The following is a 22,407-nucleotide window of genomic DNA, read 5'->3' as shown; positions in this document are numbered from 1 at the left end:
TACCATTATATATTTAATTGTATTATATTAAGTAAAGCGATCCTACTTGCTACTCACCTTGGACCATATCTCATGTGGGACCTGTCCTTGATAGACTAAGCTTCGTAGCCAAAGGTCTCTCCTTTGTGGGACCTGTCCTTGATAGACTAAGCTTCGTAGCCAAAGGTCTCTCCTTTGGCTACGAAGCTTAGTCTATCAAGGACAGGTCCCAGATGAGATATGGTCCAAGGTGAGTAGCAAGTAGGATCGCTTTACTTAATATAATGCAATTAAATATATAATGGTACTAAAAACTTCAATACCTCTGTCTTGTAGGAAATAAGGGCTAGTCCCTATATTAAAGATAGCAACTCTAGAGAAGAGTCTTTAAAAACCAGAAAAATACACACATTAAGAAAACTTGTATACAACATCAGGTAGTATATCTCAACCTTAACTTTTATTGGGGGTTTGTTAATTGTGTTAAGTGTTTTTTGTGGATTTGTCAACTGTGTTAAGTGTTATACTCAATTTTGAATGTATGCATTGTTATGTATTGTTAGGGATTCTATCTTACAGTTAAGCTGCTTATGAGGAAGTCATTAGACGAAACCAAGTACAAGCCGGCTGCTTCGTCAAGCTTCATTAGCTTTAAGCTTTATAAGCCTTATACTCTTTTGACTGCCAACAGTAACTGTTTTGGAATTCCACTGATACCTTCGGGCTGTTGGCAGCAACTGACAATTTATTGTATTATCTTGTTATTGTAAATACTTTGAATATTGTATGGCTAGATTATATAACTTGGGGAAATTTTGTACACTGAGAAGTTACTATTAAGTATAAAGCATATGTATTAAGCATACTCAACTTACTTTTTAGAGTGTATCTTTGGATTGATATTGGCCCCAGTTTTGTTTTCTTTGGAGTGTGGTTACTGGGAGGTCTGTTTTGTTTGGATTTGGCTACATTTCGGTTTTGCCATCTCTGCTTAGAAATCTATACCATCTCAAGATCAGGGTAGAATAAACCCATATTTGGTCAGCTAAGACCATCCACCAACTTGGAGCAGCTAGTGTCTGACTGCCTTGTGTGAGCCTTAAGGCATAAGCCAGATAAAAAAACTCTGGCATGTTGGAATGAATTCACAGACACTCTCTCTGTTGCCTGAACCATCTGTTTTATAGTCATAGGATCAGAAGCAGGAGGAACACATGGATTTGAGCCCTAAGAGGATGGAAGGGAAGAAAACTGTTTCTTGGGGAGAGAAGGGCCATAAGGCAGGTCCTCTGCTTACCTTGTTCAGAGAGAACTCTCTTTTGCTGTCCATGTTTGGGAGCTGCCACTGGGCTCATAATTTCTACAAACAGGGAGCAGAATACTGGTTTAAGAAGAAGAAGCTTTTGTATTAACTCCTTTCCCACTCAACTTCATAAAGAAAAGAAGGAACACAATGACTTAGAAGAGTGACTACGAATTTAAATGACGAACTGAATCCATTTCCTGGGGATAACAGAACAAATAGGAAGCATCCTCTTGTCCATATGCTTAATGAAAGAAAAGATGAGCTGGAGCTGTTCTCTCATCCTGGTTCTCACTATCTGCACACACTGTCAGACTCAAGAGCAAAGCTGCAAATGGGACCTCACATTTGTGCACAGTTTGCAGTACAGAAGTGAAAAAATTACTTGAAATCTGTTGGAAAGATACAAGGAAAAGAAGTATGGCAGTAGCAGAATGGGTCCTTGCTCGATGACAGCCCACTGTCAGCACCCTACTTTTGACAGGATGAGGAAGCCAGAGTTTTGACACATTTTATTAGTTCATCACACATCTCTCAGGTAGCGTCAGTCAGTGACATGCCATCCCAAGAGACAACGTTTTTGAAATCTAATTTTAATGCTGGATTTAGTATACACTAACCCTGCAAGAGAATGACATGTTATTTGTTCAGCTGCTGGGGAACGCAGCTATTTAATAACAATGTTTACTGGTTACAAAGCAGTCTGCACAGAGTTCTTTTCTAGCTCAATAATAAGATGGAAGCTTGTCGCTTGGCTCACTTGGGGTCTTCACTTTGTGGTTGTTTGTTGCTTTCTAACGTTGGATTCTTGGTAGAAGGCAAGGATGACCATCAGGCCCTACATTTGACAAAGACCACCTCTCTTATGTCTGAAAAAGGCCATGCCTTCATCTATTTCTTCAGAATTTCTTTGCCAATTCTGAAATCAGTGGAGAAGAATGCAGCCCAAATAGTGCCAATGGTTTTGTACCAAAGGTCTGTCCGTGGACAAGCAGATACAAAGTCACATACATTGCACACAAGCTCCCAAGCAGTCACCAGATGGATATACTTTTACCAACAGGAGCCCAGTGCCACAGCCTATTCCTATCGTCACCCAGAGGCTTACTAAAGAGCTTTAGTTCCTTCAAAAACATTTTACAGACTGATGGACCTCACCATCCCTCAGCATAGGGCTCTCTGTCCCATCTGCTTCCAGGCCCTCTTCAGAGTCCTCTGTGTAGAAATACTCATATTCAGGTTCATTTATGTTCACTACGTTTCGTGCGTGGTCCCCTACAAAACAGGAATGGCTTGTTCAGTAGGTCTCCAAGAATGAAAAGGGTTGTATGGCAAAGAATGAACAAAAATACTGGAAGATTTCATGTGCCTGAGGATGTTTAGCCTTCCATCCCTAGGTAGCTGATGAGCTTGCCATCTTTAGTAATTGACAGAACATTGCAGCTGGTATACTGATTTTATTTGATAAGCAACTCTGGATATATGTATCATCACCCAGTGTTGGTTATCTATGTCATGCAGGTCACTTGCTGGAAGATAAGCACCACAGCGCTGGGACATATGCAGCATTGTGTACTTTAGGATATCAAATGTCACTTCTCTGGCAAGGATGACCCTGGAGGTCCATTCCAACTCTATGATTCTATGAATATCTGTGGGCCTTTTCACATATGACATGTAGGTCACTTGCTGGAAGACAAAGACCACTGCAAAGGGACATGTGCAACTTTGTGTATTTTAGGATATCAACTGTCAACCCTCTAGCAAAGAATACCTGCGGGCCATTTCACATATGATATGTTCTACTACAACTATCAGTTCTTTCATGTGGCTTTATCTTATTTAAAATATTTGCAGCCTAGCTTTCAACCTAACATTTTTAGCTGCTTTTCTTGCTGGGTATTATTACTCTTGTTGCTACTGGGGGAAACAGACTGATATCACTATAAGGATTAGCCTGTATATTTTTGGCCTCATCCCCATGGTAAATATGTCTGTATTAATTGCAAAGGAGTAGTTGTATTAGCCTCTTTTTGGAAAAACACAAAAAGCACCTGTGGCACCATACAAACTAAAATTTATTGTGGAATTAGCTTTTGTGGAAGACATCCCACTATTGTCAGATGCATAAATTTGACACCCACCAGTTTTAGGAGACCTATTTCCTGCATCTCACAAAGGGGGGTCTTGTCTGTGAAACTCTATACTTCAAGGCTCTGGAGAACTCTTTGCTCTGTTACTTGATTGATTTCATCATCCACTGCCCTTAGCCAGAACAGAACACTTAGAATACTAATAATGAGTGTATGGCTAAATTCTGCATTCTAAGTAATAACTTACATATTCCCCAAAATTTTAGCCATTGAGAAAGAGAAAATTTGGTTGGAATTACTTGGTGTCTGCAAGGAAATGAGAGGGTGATGACAGAAATTCTATGCGTGATAACAGAGATGATACTAAGCATAACAAAACAACAGGAGAGAAGACTCACCCTCCTCTTCCTCAGCATGGGACAACTTAAGCACAGGTACTACTTGAGCATTAACAGACTGGAATGGTTGGGTGGATGGATAGTTGGGGAGGACACCTGGGAGGCGTGAGGTCACAATGAAACATCAGCAAGCACATAAGAACAACTGATACATTGCTTCTTCCCCTCATCCAGAAAAATACAAAACAGGCACCAGCTAGAGTTCAAGAGGAACAAAATTCTTTCCCCACACCAGTTCTATGGCATTCCATTTCTAGTTCAGGCATATCTCTCCACCCATAGCAGTAGAGGGCCTCTTGGAAAAACCAGCAGATATCTGCAGAAAGAAATTTTATGCCAGTCCTCTGTTGCATGCTTGGGATGGGGCCCCACACAGTAGTCTTGAATACTTGTATTAGCTTGCATATTGGGAAGAATCAATGTTTCAGCAACACACAAAAACACAGGCCATTATTAGTCAAACACCAATCTGAAATTTATGTCAGGGACACACATGAGCACAGCACATCATGCTCCTAGGTATGCAGCAGTATCAATGACAGATTGGAAGAAACCTGATTTCCTTTTTACTCTCCTTAACAATGCCCCTTAGGGAAGAACCAGAATAATTACTGTCATCTTATGTTTACCCAGGGACTGGCTGCTCTGTTTGTTTTTTTCTTTAAACATGTGAAAGTCAATGTAATCCAATGGCTGAAAACCTGGATGTTGACATAGGAAACTAGGATTCAAATTCCATCACAGTTGAGAGCTTAGTAACATGATAAACCAAGACACTCAACAGCAGATCTGGAAGTTGCAGCATGGATCTAAAAAGTGGAGGGGAACACATGATCTGGAGGAGGTAACATGACTGATATTTAGCCCTTCCCACAGCACTTCTCTCCCCAGTGGCTTTTCCTAAAAATGCAAGAAAAAATTGGAAGGTTGGGCAAGGTGTTATGGCCCCTTTCTCCCTCACCTCTTTGATGTGAGGGTGGTGGCAGCATACACCTGAACGCTAATAGCTGGGGGGAAAGTATATCTTTCTGGGGCATCTTGTTGGCCACTCTGAGAAGCAGTATGCTGGACTAGATGGACCAGTGCGGCCTGATTTTTCTTCAGGCCTGTAGCCAGGGTATTTTTGTTCAGGGGGCATTTAAATTTTTAAGGGTAGTGTCACACATCTTTAAGGGGGGGGGGAGGCCAGACTTGGTCAAAGAAATGCAACAACCAGGGGCAGGAGACACTTCTGGTGTGCTTGTTTGTTTGCCCGTGCGTCTTTTGTCCCCCCCCCCCCCCCGCTGTTTAACTTTCCCCCAAACTCAGCCTCAGCTCTGAGCCTGTTTCCAGCCCTTCCTTTCGTTTCTCCCCAGCCTTGTGCAACCCCGGGGGAGTGTCAAAGGCACAGGAGGAAAGGGAGGGTGGTTCAAAGCAGCCCAGCTTTGATGGAAAAAAAGGGTGGCTGAGCCAGGACCAAAGCTGCGGGCCTGAAGTCCATGGCTAACAAAAGCAACTGACTGGATGACGGAGACAATAAAAGGAGGAGGGAGGGCTTTTCTTCTTTTTTTTTTGGCAGAGGAGTTGCTTCTGGTTTCCTTCTGGGACTGAAGAGAAGGGCAGCGGATGAGGGAGAAGCGTTTCCTCATGTCCCAGGTGAATGTGTGGAGGCTGGCTCCTGCTGTGGGCTCACTGAGAAGGAGGAGGAGGCAAGGGCACCATGGAAGGCAGTGACTGGCAAGGCAGGCAGTCGTGGGGACCTGATTTGGGAGCCCGGCATTGGCAGGGGTTACTAGGCAGGAATCAAAGAGCAAGTTGACATGAGGGTGCATGGGGAGGGTAGGAACATTCACACTGGAAAGGCTGTGGTTGTGCATGCCACTCCTGCCCCGGGTGGCTGCCAGAGCCCTGTGTGACTTTGGCAAGCTGCTGTTGTTTTCGCTGCCTCTGCCGCCACTGCTATGTTTCATTGTAGGGCTTATATTCCTATCACAACAACACTCTTTAGGTATTTAATAGATACCCATTTCCAGATTGAGGTCTCTGCCCAATGTTTACTATGGTCCTGGTAAACTATCAGTCAGCTTCTGTTCCTTATTTGTAAAATGAGGCTATCTGCTTCTCAGGGTTGCTGTAGAACTGAATGGATTTTTAAAAAAATGTTCCAAAGTTTACAAAGATGGTAGGCTGCAATCCTAAACAAATAATACTTCTTTAAAAATAGGCCGAAGGACCTTGGTCTCACTAGCTTAATTATTACAAGGAATGACTTACACCATCAGTACATTTGGTACCCACTTTACCCCAACAGCACCCTGGTTATAGACAGTTCTCCAACATAAACATTATCTTCATGGAAATAATTTATTATGAAATAGCTATTGCTAGCTAAGCCAGCAGTGATGTATACAGTTATCATTACACAGTCTTTCTGCTTGGGAAACAGTATACGTAGATGAAGGCTGCTGCATAACTGGGAGCACAAACCATATTTATTTATCAAGCACATTTTTGACAATATTGAAAATACTCACGTGTGTCTGGTGGGGAGAACTGGCCTCCACAAGCTAAAATGAGACAAGAAGAATTTCTACTTTTACAGTGCAATCCTGCACAGGGGGCCAAAGTACACATGTTGCAGGGGATCAATTTATTAAAACTGAAATACTGCCATGGAGATTGCACATTTCTTTGGAGCAGTGGTTCCCCCCGCCCCCAATTTTTTCCATATCATTCTCCTGATTAAAACTCCTGCCAAATTCCCATGTTTCTCTCAAGCGCAACCTAGAGAGTGACAATTTGATTTGAAAAACGGCATATGCATATGGGAAGAAAGAGTCTTCCTTCCCACTACTGTAAGTTTGAAACCCCTTTTGAGTACATTTCAGATAAAAGTCAGGTGATACAATTGCAGATTTCTCATTCAGCATGTCCTTGGCTCTGACAGGAAGCTTCTTAAAGGACTAGGTGGTCAGCCGTGTTGGTCTGAAGCAGTAGAACAAATTTAGAGTTCAGTAGCACCTTTAAGACCAACAAAATTTTATTCTGGTGCCACTGGACTCTAAATTTGTTCTGAATGGGATGGGATATGGAAGGATAGAAAAGAAAGGATGAAAGCCTTGGGACAAAACAGGAGGCTGGAGGCAAGTCTGAAAGTAGTAGTGGGTATAGCCTTACCACAGTGCTGACTCATCTCCGACCTGACAAACAGACGGATTTCTTCTTCCTGCAGAAAACACAGAATAAGGAGAGAGGAGAAATGCAAAGCATGTCATCTATTTCATGCCACTGGTTGATGAAAGAACATGAGATGAGGGGCGATGACAAATCCCTCTTCTAAACAAGAGAAAAGCTAAGATGGAGATGGCAATGCTACAAGTCTGCCATGTAAGAATCCAGGACTCAACCGATCCCAATTTCTTGCAAAAGGAGGAAAGACTACTGTAATAGCGATGTCTGGCTGATATTGAGTAGCATTATGCTAGAGTTCTTGCTTATGATTCAGGATTTCACATAGGAATGAAGGGGTCTCTCTTCTCACCGTCATGCTAGGCTCTCCCTTCTCTCCTCTGGGTCCAACAGGCCCTTGATTTCCCTGCCAACAACAACAACAAAAAAGAAGTCAGAAAAAAGGCGAATTGGGAACCATGTTAATAACATCTGTGGTACAAAATTAGATGCTGACCAGACCTCAAGTGACATGAAAATATTCTAGTTGCAGCAAGGAATACAGATAGCCAAGGATCCTACAGCTAAGAAGGTATAAATATATTTGTCCCACTTAGAGCCACAAATCCCACCACTTCCCTCCTTTCTTCCCTCTTGCTTGTTGTGTTTTTACTTCTGAGCATCTCTTGCATGTTCTTCTTACCATCCCTCTTCTATGGTCCCCAATGTCTCTCATCTGCTGTAAAATCCTGCCCATTTCCTTGACTCTTGCCCACCTTTGGTTTGTTCATCCTGTGGCCTTTTCCTCCCCCAACAAACTTTGTCTAAGATCCCTGGGGAACCTCATCAGTGGGATTCCACATTCATACTGCCTTCACTTAGAAACTTCTTGGCCATACTTCCAGCTCAGCCAAAAGCTAAGACAGCTATGTATGAGTTGCTTTCTACTAAGAGGTTTAGGATACCTGCAACAAGTTTAAAACAAAACAAAACCATCCAGATAGAAGAAATAATGCACTAAAAACACAACATAATTCAGCAATATGAAAAACATATTAATCAGCCCTGCCTGCCTTAAGAAGTGATTTAAGTTTTCAACTGACAGCAGAAGTGAAAGTTTCAGCCAGAATTCTTGAAGTGTTCCATAAAATGGGTGCCACAAAGGCAAAGAGCTTGTTCTGCTCCTGCTCTGAATATAAGGGACATTGAGCAAGTCCTCCTCAGATGATCTCAGTTGTTGCCAGTCAGTGCTATCTCACAGAAGGGCAGCTGGGTTTCCAATAGGAAGTCATGCCATACACCCTTCATATAAAAATCACTCCAGATAGAAATTAAATTTATCTCATCATAAACCTGGCCTAGAACAATGAACGGCAGGCATAGCCTGGGGGAAATTATCTGGAAGTTCATCAAAGGAGGCTGGCCTGATAATAGTTCTCACCCATCCTAATGTATATTTTACAACATTGGGGTCTCTCAGGAAAACAGCCTCACACCTCATGGTAACTTCTTTTATCCCCATCTTGCTTCCTTCATTCACCCACTTAGCATATTTACAACACCTGGAAGTTCCTCTCCGACTTGCACATCAAGGGGCACCCACAGAGATGATCAGCTCTAGGAAAGCAATCAAGCTCTGCCAAATTATTTGATCCCCCTCTGGGAGAGCTATTAACCATTTGTCCAGGTCTCTGGGAACCTTCCTATAAATATATCAACACTACAGCTCCTTTGATACAACCACATCAGCATACCCTCAGGAATAATTTTTGGGTATAAATATACCCAAGCTACCCACATTGCATGTGTGTGTGTGTAACTCCACACCCAAGACACTAGTCACCTTGCTCTTCAACAGATCTCTAACCTTCTAAAAGGGTTGGAACACTTTCCCTATGAAGAAAGGTTAAAGCGTTTGGGGAAACGACGGCTGAGGGGTGACATGACAGAGGTTTACAAGATTTATGCATGGGATAGAGCAGGTAGAGAAAGAAGTACTTTTCTCCCTTTCTCACAATACAAGAACTCGTGGGCACTCCATGAAATTGCTAAGCAGTCGGGTTAGAACAGATAAAAGTAAGTACTTCTTCACCCAAAGAGTGATTAACACATGGATTGAGTCAATCCATCTCATGTTGGTTCTTCCTCTTTTCCTACTGCCTTCAACTTTTCCTAGCATTATGTCTTTTGCAGTGACTCTTGTCTTCTCATAACGTGACCAAAGTACTACGGCCTCAGTTTGGTCAGTTTACCTTCTAGGAATAGTTCAAGCTTGATTTGATCTGGAACCCACTTATTTGTCTTTTTGGCAGTCCATGGTATCTTTAAAACTCTCCACAAAAACATTTCAAAGGAATCAACTTTCTTCCTATCAAACTTTCTTAATTGTCCAACTTTCACATCCACACATAGTAATCCATATGCAGTATAAATTATGTTGTTCTCCACTTCCTTACACTTAAGGATATTATCTAGTTCCTTTATGGTTGCTCTCCGAGTCTCAATCTCTTTCTGATTTCTGTGTTGCAGTGTTCCTTTGGGTTGATGATTGAGCTAAAGAATAGAAAATCATTGACTATTTCAATTTCTTCTTTATCAATCTTAAAACTGTGTAATTCCTCAGTAGTAATTATTTTTGTCTTCTTAGCTATAGCTTTAGCTACAATCCTAGTTTGGCATTTTCTCCTTTACTTTCACCAGTAGTTATTTCAGGTCATCAGTATTTTCTGTCAGTAATATGGTGGCTCAAACTGTTAATGTTCCTTCTACCCATTTTCACCCCACCTTCATGTAAATCTAATCCAGCTTTCCTTATGATATATTCTGCATACAGACTGAACAGACAGGGAGATAATATGCATCCTTGTCTGATACCTTTGCCAATTGGAAACCATTCTGTCGCTCCATATTCTGTCCTAACAGTAGCCTCTTATCTAGAGGACAGGCTGCACATCAGATGTTCTGGCACACCCATTTCTTTTAAAACCATCCATGGCTTTTTGTGATCCAAACAACTTAAAGCTTTGCTGTAATCTGTAAAACACAAACTGATTTTTCCCCTGAAATTCTCTTGTACACTCGTTAACTATTGTAATTTACAATATGATCTCTAGTGCCTCTTCTTTCCTGGATCCAGCTTGAACATCTGGCATTTCATTCCATATATGGCAAGAGTCTTTGTTGTAAAATTTTGAACATCATGTTGCTTGTGTGGGAAATTAATGGGATGGGTCTCATAGTTGCTGCGGTCTTTGATGTCTCCCTTATTTGGAATTGGAATGTAGATTGAGCATTTCCAGTCTGTGGGCAATTGTTTTGTTTTCCAAATTTGTTGGCATATTCTTGTTAAGATTTTGATGGACTCAGTTTCTGTTGCTTGAAATAGCTCTACTGGTACCCCATCTATTCCTGGTGATTTGTTTCTCCCAACTGCTTTAAGGGCAGCTTTCACTTCAGAATTCTTCACTGTATTGTTCCCATCTGTTCTTTATTTTGTTCTGATCAGATAAGGTGTATCCATGTTGCTTTCAACATCTTAGCCATGGTTTGAATTTCCCTTTGATGTCCTGGATCTTGTGGAGCAGGTCTCTTGTTCTTTCTTTTTTATTGTTCTCTTTTTTCTTTGCACTGGTTATTATAATAGTTTTAGTTGTCTCTGGATGCAAGTTGGTGAAAAGCCGCACTTAGAATTCTATTTATGTCACATTTTACTTTTGATCTAGTCTATGTTTAGCAATTTAAAAAGTTTCATCAGACATCCATCAAGGCTTTTCCTTTTGATTTGACTACAGGAATAGCCTTTGCACTTCTTTTATGGCTATCCCAATAGTATGGTAAATCCCTACATATATTGACAAGACCTGACGGAGCACACCCATTTATTCCAAAGCAAGCAACAAAGTATGTTGGCAGCTAACTTAACACCAAACATAGATTGGTACATATTACAAACCTGCTGTCCTCTTTCTCCTGGGACTCCTGGAATTCCTTGAGTTCCTAAAACAGACTCTCCTGGAGGCCCTCTTTCACCCTGTAATGGGAAAAGAAACGTACTGAGACAATTTTGTAGCAAGAACATCCCCTAGCACAGCCAGCAGCACTATTAGCTGATCTGCATTTCCTTTCTGTAAAGGAGGGAGCTGTTTCCACAAGATGTTCTTCAGTTAGGGCAGCAGTGCCCCCTCCCACACACATATTTGCTACACATGTCAATTGTTTAGTTAAGACTTCCTTTAAACATGAAGCAGCCAATCCAGTGTGCTCACAAGCACATACGGGAGACTGCTGCACCCAGTGGGAACAATGTACACTACACCCTGTATCAGTGATTGAGCTTGGGAAAAGCACTTGCTCTGCTCTCATCACTCAGTGCAAATCTGCCAGAATTGCCTCTCAACTGGAAGTGTTGCTTGTCACTGTATGTGAATCTATCTTCCCAGTCTTGGACACCAGTTAAGCATTAGATGAAAACAATGGTCCAACTCCACTCTGAGAAAGAGGAAATACAGCTGACACTGGCTAGAAAAGAAGTACTCTCCAGAGAAGACACTGGTAGAGTATACACTTCCAACAGAATATTGGGAAGGCAGGCATAGTACTTTCATGCTTCTCTTACTATTAAGAAACAAATGCAGTCATTGTTCATTTATCATCTGGGATCCATGTGTCCTTACTCAAGGAAGCACTTTGTTTCAGATATACTGAACTGATCCAGTACCCAAACCACACTATACGTCAGGAAACACAATTATTTTCCCAGCTAGTCGATCACTGTGATATCCAAAAGTGGTTACATGAGTGCCATTAGATAATGCTCACAACATCATATGCAATACAACTCCCAGCCATAGTGCACATATTTTTAAAACACATTAGAATTTCTGTTTTTAAAAATTTCCTTTCCAGGCTAAGCACAACTCTGCTGTACTACTCAAGTGTGACTATGCTTATGTAGTGCTTCAGAAAGAAAGAGGGGACAAAAAGACAGACAAGGAAGGAAGCTGAAAAAGTTATTAACCAGGGACATCTCCTTCCTGAAGGTACAAAACCCACTGTGCTCCCTTCTTCACTCAAGGGCTAAGTCTAGTGTAAACACCACTAATACACTATTAGGACCTAGGATAGCCTTTAACCTTGTCTGAGATGGCAGGCCTACCAGTGTCAAAACCAATGCTCCCTCTAAGCTGTGGAGTCTTGTGAGCAAAAATTCTACTCTGTGAGCTGCTGGCATTGAAGTTGTGAGTGAGCGATTTGGCTACTGCATAAATTAGTTTGCTCTGGAGCCCTCCTTCCTGAGCTAAGACAAAAACGTGTGAGCCGGAGGCTAAAAAACTGTGAGCTAGCTCACGCTAACTTGGCTTAGAGGGAACACTGGTCAAAACTAGAAGCAGAACTATTGACATTGGACATGCAATGGTGACTCAGGCAGAAACAGAATGAGGAAAACCTGACATTGCTCCCTTGTTGTATTCCTGAGCTACAATGTGTGTACATCCCACAGACAGCTGTCAGACAGTGCCTAAGGCACCATTTATTACTATTAGCTGGGTCTGGTGTGCCAGAACCAGGGCTGTTGGTATGCATGTATATATGCATGTGTGTACACACACAGAGCCAACAGCCCTGATTCTGGCAAACCAGAGACCCACTCACCCATCCATTCCGAAGAGCTACCTTCTCCACTGTGCTGGTTCATTTTGTCTCAGGAGGCTCCTCATACCAGATCTAGAAAACAAGAATAAGGCCTTGCACAACACCCTGCTGTTGAGACTCAAACCCAGGAACTGCTATACTGTTGAATTCATGTGGCAACTGGACAGAGAAGTTTATCCCCAGATTACTGAGCAGAGGCACTGTATTCTCTTACAACAGTTAGTAACAAACTCTGAAAGAGATTATTAAGAAGTCATAAGATTTGTACTGACCTTCTGTCCCTGAATCCCTTCTGGACCTTTTGGACCAATGCTTCCAGGGGGCCCAGGAGGGCCTGGAGGTCCATCACTGCCTCTGGGCCCTGGGGAGCCAATAACGCCTGGTACACCCTACAGAATGAGAAATAAGCATTAGGAATGATCCTGACACAATCATATTGCCTGTGAACAGCATTCAAACTGACTGCCTTGCTCCTGTTCTGAGTCAATATTCTGCTGTACTGGCCTGGCCTGTAAGAGATCCTATTCAACAACAGGATTTTCTTCTTTCAGAAGTCTTGAAATTGTTTGTTGATTGGTGGTTCCCAGTTTAATTGCAATTCTTTGCAGCCATTCGTAATACTGGACTACCTCCCATTTATTCCCTTTCATTAAAAAAGAGGGAAAACCTAAGGCAGGAAATTACAAGCTGATTTGCAGAATATACTTCTTAGAGCAGCAAATTTCAAACACGTTAGACAACATCCTGTGAGGTAAGTTAGGCTGAGTATTTGTGACTGGCTCAACCTCACCCAGATAGCTTCAACAGAATGGGAATTTGAACTAGGGTCTCCCAGATCCTAGTTGAACACTGTAACCACTACATCACTGATTATATTACCCGTTTGGGGCAGGGTGGTATATACTAAATCTAATCAAATAAATAAATAAATAAATATAATTGGTTTAAACGTTTCTCCAGAAACAGTTTTGAAACCCACTGCTGTTTTCTAATGCCTACACAAAGAGTATTCTTTAGTTTTATTCTTTGGCTTTCATTTTTTAATCCTTTTTTATCTTTTATCCTTCAGTACTAATATTGCTACATTTATGTAGGCAGAGGTTATATGACAATATTATGCAAGCCTGCATGGCAGAAACAAAATTTCCATATTTTCTTGCTAGTGTCAAGAAAACAATGAGATTGGAAGCTAGTTTGACAGAGTTCTGGGATGGCAACGTTAGGAAAACTTTCACATCTTCACAGTTTGAATCCAGGGAGACAAAACTGCTCCTAGAAAAAGATTATGAGTTAGACCTGTAGAGCAGATACTGTATATTCGTGGATGAAATAAGAAGCAGCTATCTTCTTAGGTTTTCTTCTGATCATACTCAATGAGTTGTTTCTTCAGACATGTAAATGGCCAGCTAAACCCTTCACATGTCTTGGATGGGTGAAATATTTCAATTAAGCTTGTCTAGAAAAGCAATTTTTTTAATGGTTTGTACTGAGCAAAACCTTCATCTTGAGTTTTAAAAAAGTTTTCCTCTCTTGGTAGAGTTCAAATGGGGGGAGAGTCAAGTGCTCACCAACCTCACCCACCACAACTTTAGAAATGTAAATGGCTGGCCTCTTGGGGGGACAAAATGACATGGTCAAGACCAATGCATACACACCCCTCTGGCTATAGAGGTGACATCTAGAAGGGAACAGAGCTTTGAAAGCTGAAAACCCTAGAGAAGTCTTTTCCTTCTTTGTTCTGGCCTGACCTGGTGAGTGGGAGGAGAAAGGGAGATGACAGAATTCCTGGGCACGAGGAGGAATGTCCCTATTGCACTGATTCCATTTTAACAGACAGAGTTCCCAGCTGGGGTCTGCTGGAGGTGATCATTGCCTGCAGGTCTTCAAGGTAATAGGAACCCTTTAAAACCACAGCTAAAGAGACTGCCTTAGGCTGACACCTGCTAGGGCATGTGTACAGAGGAAGAGACAGAGGAAAGACAGGTTGCTTACCTGTAACTGGTGATCTTCGAGTGGTCATCTGTGCATTCACACCCTTGGAATATACTGCGCCTGCGCTGACCTTCTCGGTACCGGTAGCTAGCAAAAGGGATTTTCGCGCCTCTCCCAGGTCACGCGCCGGCTCCACTGCGCATGACCAAGGAGGGGCACGCAGATCCCGCCAGTTCCTTCTGACCGCCGCCCAACAGCCTTCAAAGAAACAAGATGAAGGGCCGAGAGCAGAGGGGAAGGAGGGCGGGTGGTGTGAATGCACAGATGACCACTCGAAGATCACCAGTTACAGGTAAGCAACCTGTCTATCTTCTTCGTGGTCTCTGTGCATCACACCCTTGGGAGAATAGCAAGCAATAACTCTTACCTGGAGGAGGGGCCGAGGCCCTACATCTGCGCCGTCTGCAATATAGACCGACCCAACGCCACACGACGAGAAGACCGGACATCAAGGGCATAATGCTTCACGAAGGTGAGCGGAGTAGCCCAAGTCGCAGCGTTGCAGATGTCCTCCAACGGCATACCTCGCAGGAAAGCTGTGGAAGTTGCTACCGCCCTCGTAGAATGGGCGCGAAGCTGACCTGGAAGAGGTTTCTTAGCCAAAGCGTAGCATAGCTTGATCACCTCCACAATCCATCTCGACAGCCTCTGGGAAGAGATCTTCTTCCCTTGGGAGGGCATACTGTGAGCAACAAACAAAGCTGGAGACTGGCGAAAAGACTTAGTCCTGCCCAAATAGAACAACAACGCTCTCTTAACATCCAGAGAATGCAATTTCCGTTCCTCTTCATTAGCAGGAGACGGGAAAAATGATGGCAGAACTACATCTGAACGTAAATGAAATTCCGAAACAACTTTCGGTAAAAAGGAGATGTCCAAAGACAATGAAACCCCATGTGGGGAAAAACTTAAGTATGGTGGATCACACCTCAGAGCAGACAATTCGCTGACCCGACGAGCAGAGGTAATGGCCACCAAAAACGCAGTCTTGAGTGACAGCAATTTTAGAGAGCAAGTGGCCAATGGCTCGAAAGGTTTTCCCATCAAAAAACGCAAAACTAAAGCCAAATCCCAGGCCGGGGTTGGAGGACGACGGGGAGGGTACAGGCGAATAAGGCCTTTACAAAACTGTTTTGTCTGAGGATGCGAGAAAACTGAAAACCCATCAACAGATGGATGAAAAGCTGACACCGCAGCTAAATACACTTTAACCGACGAAAAACTGAGACCCAAGTCCATTCTGGACAAAATAAATGCAAAAATAGACCTCAAATCCACTGGCGGAGGAGGTAGATTTGAGGAATTCAAATACTGCAGGAATAGATTCCACTTCCTTGTGTAGGAAGTCCGAGTAGACAGTTTACGACAGTTCAACAAGACATCATTGATACGAGCGTCCATCACTGAAAGCGTATTTCCCACAGAGTCAGCTTGAGACTCAGAGGATCGTAGTGAAGGACCTGGCCCTCCTGAGCCTGGAGGAGATCCAACTCCTGCGGCAGGTGTACAAAGGATCCCTTGGCTAACCTCAACAGTGTCGGGAACCAAACTTGCCGAGGCCACCAGGGGGCTACTAGAAGACAATGGGGCTTGTCGTGTTGTATTTTCACCAACACCCTGTGAAGCAGCGGAATCGGAGGAAATAGGTACAGAAAGTTGTGAGCCCACGATATCAACAGGCCGTCCCCCAGTGACAGAGGGTCCAACCCCGCTCTGGAACAAAACATGGGACACTTCTTGTTGAATCGAGTTGCAAAAACATCGATGTGGGGATGTCCCAGACGTTGAAAAAGAGGGAGGAGATACTTTGAATTCAGCTCCCAATCGTGGTCCGATGCTCCTCCTCTGCTCAGGAAATCTGCTTGCTGGTTCAAAGTTCCTGGCAGATGGGCAGCTTGGAGAGTGATATTCCGATGAAGGCACTCTTCCCATATGTCCATAGCTAGCCTGCAAAGGGATCTGGACACTGTCCCGCCCTGGCGATTGATATAAGCCATTGCAGTTGTATTGTCCGTAAATATTAACACAGCTTTCCCTGCAACCTGTTTGTGCAAGGATCTGAGGGCAAATTTTACGGCCAGCAGTTCCAGATAGTTGATGTGATGACGTTTCCAAAGGGGCTGCCATGGAGCACCCACACAAGTGTCGTCCGTATGAGCACCCCAACCCCACAGGGAGGCGTCTGTGGTGATCGACATCACGGGAACAATCGGTTGGAACGGTGCACCCGCCAGCAAATTGGTGTCCACGAGCCACCACTGCAGGGAGGTAAGGACCTGAGGAGGCACGACTAGTCGAAGACTTGGGGGGTGAAAGGAGGGGCGAAATTTCTTTAGAAACCAAAGCTGCAACGGACGCATGCGAAGGCGTGCACACTCGATCACAGAGGTGGTGGCTGCCATGAGACCCAGGATCCGCTGAACGTGGACTGCTGATGTCACATTGGATCGGAACAAACGTCGAATTTCCAGACGAATGGTATCTGCCCGTTGGCGAGGAAGGTAGGCCCGAGTGGCCAGGGAATCTATGACAGCTCCTATGAACTGCACGCGAGTTGCAGGTTGCAGCATGGATTTCTGCAAATTGACTAGAATTCCAAGGGAGGATAGGGTCGACAGTGTAATGGTGATGTGCTGAAGGAGACAGTCCTTTGAATCTGCCACCATTAACCAGTCGTCTATGTACGGAAAAATCTGAATGCCCTGAAGACGAAGGTGGGCGACGACAACCACCATTACCTTCGTGAAAACCCTGGGGGCGGTAGAGAGCCCGAAGGGGAGGGCTTTGAATTGATAATGGTCCTCTCCGACCGTGAATCTGAGGAATTTTCTGTGACGAGGATGGATGGAGACGTGAAAATAAGCGTCTTTGAGATCTAAAGTGACCATCCATGTCCCTGGAGGCAGGAGTGGTAAAATACTTTGCAAAGTGGTCATACGAAACTTTTTGTAAACAATGAATCGATTGAGAAATCTTAGATCCATAATTGGACGAAGTCCTCCGTCCTTCTTGGGGACCGTGAAATATCTGGAATAAATCCCGTGGCAACGATCTGCCGCCGGGACTATCTCTATAGCGTTTTTCAGTGACAGAGATCGTACTTCTTGCATCAGGACAGGTGACGTTGGAGTTCCGACGAAATGGGAAATTGTGGGGATTTGAGAAAACTCTATGAGATAGCCATCTCTTATTATAGAGTGAACCCATTTGTCTGTAGAAATGTCCAGCCATGCGTGAAGAAAGGGAGCGAGGCGAGTATGAGCAGTAAGGCTGAAGTCAAAGCCCCTGTTTGGGATTCTTGGGAAACTTCGACTTATAGGCACCCGATGATTGTCCTTTATTCTTAGGGGGAAAAGACCTTGACTGAGAAGAGGGAGGTCTTTGCCATTGATCCGTAGGCGATTTGTTGTACGGTTGTCTAGAAGACCAAGATTGTCTAGGCCATTGCTTGGTCTTAGGGTATTTAGTTGGGGGAGAGATTCCCAGACTTTTAGACGTCTTGATACTCTTATCCATTTCCTGTAATACCGTATCAGTGGTGGAACTAAACAGTCCAGAGCCTTCAAAAGGAAGGTCCTCCACCGACGATCTGGTATCATATGGCAATGAGGAGGAACGGAGCCAGGCATGTCTGCGTAGGGCTACGGAAGTTGCTAGAGTCTTGCTAGCAGATTCCAAGGAATGCTTGGCAGCACTAATTTGATGTCTAGCCAGTACCATCCCTTCATTTTGAAGCCTCTTAATCTGAGGCTGACATTCCTTTGGTACATGTGGAAGGAAGTCGTTTAAGCGTTTCCACAAATTGAACTGATAGCGGCCCATGCAGGCTGCATAATTTGCCGTTTTAATGCCCATTGCACCGACAGTGTAAAATTTTCTGCCCACCGAGTCCAACTTCTTTCCTTCCTTATCTGATGGCGTTGAGTGACTCGATTTTCCTTTCGTGGACGACGATACGACCAAAGAATTGGGTTTAGGATGCGTGTATAGAAACTCAGCCCCAGATTCTTGGATCTTGTACATGTGATCCAGACGTTTATTGGATACAGTAATGGAGGCTGGATGGGTCCAAAAGTCCTTAGTAGTTTGTAAGAGGACTTTTGTCATTGGAAGAGCCACAGAAGGCGAAGTGTTGGAATGCATAATGTCAAAAACATTGTCATCCACGAAACTGGCAACGAGAGTAGGAGTCATAGACAGGTCCAACGCCATACGTTGAACAAAGTCTCCATATGACTTAACATCCTCTGATGGAGAAATAGGCAGATCCGCTTCCACATCCTGTGGGGTGGATTGTATGTTCACGTCCTCTATATGTTCAGAGGAGTCGTCTGAATCGGAGGATACATTGGATGGTTCCGGGGATGATCCGGGTAATTCCGGTTGATGCGTTGTCGGCATGTTGACCGGGGGTGCAGCCGGGTCTGGTGGATGTATCGGCATGGACTGCTTCGATACCGAGGATCGATCCCGAAACTGCGAGATGCGGGATGACACCGATTGACGATCCCAGTCAGGTGGAGGTGGTGGAGGAAAAGCCCATGGGTATGGGTATCGGCTTCCATACAAGTAATGCCACTGTCTCTCATCCCAGGTTAAAGTAGGGGATGCCGGTCGGTGTCGATCATCGACTCCACGTTCCGGGGAAGCATGAGAGGATTGACGACTCGACATATCAGATTGCGACTGATTTGTCTGCTGAGTAAGGTCGATGTCGAGATCTGAACCAATCAGGTGATGAGGTTCTTGCGTGAGATCTCGACCTTGACTAGCTGAAACCTTATGGACTTTCGACTTGTCCGTTTTAGGTTTCTTCGACTGCTGTGAGTCTTTGCCCTGCTTCCGGATCTTGGAAGGTACGGCATCAGATATCCCCTGCTTCCGGATCTTGGAAGGTACGGGGTGGTCTTTTATCGGCGTCGATCGTTTCGGTGCCGAAGCATCGATTGCGACCGTCGACGTCGATGGTCCCGAAACGGGAGGACAAGTGTCCGCAGCCAGGGTGGACATCGAGGCGTGCCCGGACGTGTCCAACGGCGAAGACGACTGTGGAGATAGCGCCTTCTCCATCAAAGCCAAGTGCAGACGAGCTGCCCTGTTTTTTCTCGTCTGGTTCGAGAATTTCTGGCAATGTCCGCACTTAGAAACACAGTGCGACTCCCCTAAACAGACGAGGCAAAGCGAATGCCCGTCGGTGGGAGATATTTTAAGGCCACAAGTCTTACACCGTTTGAAACAACCCCACCGCGGGGCCATAGGCCAGCGGAGGGGGAAACGTTAAAGACAAGGAACAAACACACCGAAGAAAAATGCTAACTACAAAAAACAAAATAAAGAAAAGGAAACTAACTAAACGCGAGTTTAGCAGAAAGTTAGGTACTTAACAGACCGAAGCAGAAGGCGTCCTACCAGCGCGGCGGTCAGAAAAGAACTGGCGGGATCTGCGTGCCCCTCCTTGGTCATGCGCAGTGGAGCCGGCGCGTGACCTGGGAGAGGCGCGAAAATCCCTTTTGCTAGCTACCGGTACCGAGAAGGTCAGCGCAGGCGCAGTATATTCCAAGGGTGTGATGCACAGAGACCACGAAGAAGATCGGTGGTTTACACTTTTCTTTTGGCTCCCTTGCTCAGTCTGTTGCTGTACTGAGAGTATGCATGTGGATATTTTCTTTTTAATAAATGCTCTATAACTTTTAATGCTGGCAGTGGTTCTCTGAACCACATTGGACCTCCATCATTCTGGGCACACTATTTTAAATAAAGCTCCAGGAAGAAGGGGAGAGGCAGCCATTTGACAAGTGGCTACTCCCCCAGTAGCACAGAATGCAGTAAGCTGTCTCCATAGTAACCAGACACTGGGTACTAGTGGGAAACAGGCATGAAATGAGACCTTAGAATAGCAACACAGCGAAGGGAAGCTGGAAGTCCTGGTCAGTGGGCAATGCCTACAAAGGCCTGGTGGTGGCAGTGGTTGAGCCAAAAGAGGTAGAGAATAGCCCCTCTGGGTGTTGGGGAAACCAGGTGGGTGGCACGTACGAAGCAGAGACCCTAGACAGCCACTGGTGCCCAGGCACCTCAGACGGCTGGATGGAATAGACCCTACAGGTCAGAGTGGGGATATTCTGCCATATAGCTAGCACATTTTTCCTACTGCTATGTATGTTTATATAGAAAATTACAAAGGAATAGTTTGGGTATGAGGCACAGCTAGTTTTTAATTATTATAGTGTTTGATTACCTTTAAGGATGATGTAATTTCTGGATTTTTATTGTACATGTGGGAAGGGCAGTATAAAAGCCTAATATAATAAACAAACAAATAAAAATAATTTTGTTATGGCCTTCCCCATTAAACAAACGTACTTTTATATAATTAACTGTGTGATTGGCAGGACCTTATACTGAAGGGCAAAAATGGGTACAGAGTAACTTCTGGATATGCAATATGCTCTGGGATGGAGAAAGAGTACAAGACCATATGTGAGAATCAGGATTATGTCAGCACAACAGTGAAAGAGATAGCATATGAAGGAGCCTGAAGAGTATATAGGGCCTCGGGGTGCTCCTGCCCCTGTTTTCAGGACTCCCACTGTAGTGTAATGGAGCAGCAGAAGCAAAAATGAGGGGGGAAGAATACTCTAGGAATTTTCCAATTTAATATAGCAAAAAATCATAGCGATTTGGGGAAATTCCTATAGCATCCCTGATGCTGTGACATCACTTCTGGGTACTCAAGTGACATCACAGCATCATGCGACACCAGTTTCTATGGTTCCCCCCCCCCAATGCTTTCCAGGGGTTGATGTGTTAAGTGCCCATTTCACTGATCTGTAAATCTACCTATGTATGGACTTTTAGCAGGAAATTAAACTTGTTTCCATGTCAGTGAAGTGTAGGCATTACTATGTCACATTTCTGACCTTGACACTGCAAACTAGTCTTCATGTCAGTATAGGAAGTCTTTTCCTGGACCTAAGATGATTACCAAGCCTCTAAAAGACTGGACAAATCCATGTTTGGGTGATTTAGGACACTGGAATACCTAGCTTTGGATTAATACGCATCTATAAGACACTGGTCTAAAAACTGCTCAACATATGCATTTCCTGTCCTTTTTCTGATGCAAAATTTATTTCTCTTGCTTTTCTCCAAAATGAGAAATCTAAAGTACCTTACCACCTAGTTCACCCCTATTCCATTTTATTGTCATAACATCCACCCTGTGAGGTAGGTTACATTGAGAAAAAGCTACTGCCCCAGGGTCACCCAGCAAACTTCAAAGCAGACTGTGAGTTTGAACCTGGGTCTTCTAGATCCCAGTCCAACATTTAACTATACCATGCTGGCTTTCAGTGGTATTATTATTAAAAAGATTATTATTTCATTAAAAATAGAAGCAGAGCAGGGGAGACAGGAACCGGGTCAGACCTCATACTACCAGAAGGGATGAGAACCATGTTTAATTTGCATAGCCCTACCTGTGTAGCGAGCAGAATGAGTAACCCACCAGGATATTCACTTTCACCAACAGATAAATCGCATGTGGGACAGTATCACATTATGTACCAAAGGAAAGAAGAGTCTCAAGGGAAAGCTACTGAACTCCCCAGCAGTTTGATCCTGGCCTTGACCCGGCTGAAATTAGCAGACCACAAGAATAACTCACTCTGTCCCCTTTCTCTCCCTGGTCTCCTTTGGAGCCTTGCTGTCCATCAAATCCCCTGTCGCCCTAGGAAAGAAAACAACACAGTAAAGCATGTAGAATGCTTTTTATGGTTAATTTAAACCTCTGTGAAATCTACCAATAACATCTCATAAAGACAGAAACACTGCTAGGTAGTTTCAA

At 43.9% G+C, this 22,407-nt stretch overlaps 1 protein-coding gene across 1 annotated transcript in view; it reads right to left on the bottom strand.

The window, feature by feature from the left end:
• Positions 1–22,407, bottom strand: part of LOC107113419 (collagen alpha-1(VII) chain-like) — a 40,598-nt gene that overhangs the window by 3,240 nt on the left and 14,951 nt on the right. The window contains exons 16-24 of the mRNA XM_015414744.1: positions 22,228–22,290; positions 12,845–12,961; positions 10,873–10,950; positions 7,294–7,347; positions 6,930–6,978; positions 6,287–6,319; positions 3,774–3,869; positions 2,441–2,557; positions 1,277–1,339 (exon numbers count right to left, since the gene is read on the bottom strand). Of these exons, the coding sequence (XP_015270230.1) occupies positions 1,277–1,339; positions 2,441–2,557; positions 3,774–3,869; positions 6,287–6,319; positions 6,930–6,978; positions 7,294–7,347; positions 10,873–10,950; positions 12,845–12,961; positions 22,228–22,290 (670 nt within the window). The remainder of the gene's footprint in view (positions 1–1,276; positions 1,340–2,440; positions 2,558–3,773; positions 3,870–6,286; positions 6,320–6,929; positions 6,979–7,293; positions 7,348–10,872; positions 10,951–12,844; positions 12,962–22,227; positions 22,291–22,407) is intronic.

Source organism: Gekko japonicus, unplaced genomic scaffold (assembly GCF_001447785.1).
Source record: "Gekko japonicus isolate JY-2015 unplaced genomic scaffold, Gekko_japonicus_V1.1 scaffold1532, whole genome shotgun sequence".
NCBI classification, from domain to species: Eukaryota; Metazoa; Chordata; class Lepidosauria; order Squamata; family Gekkonidae; genus Gekko; species Gekko japonicus.
This window is presented reverse-complemented; position numbering and strand designations above follow the sequence as displayed.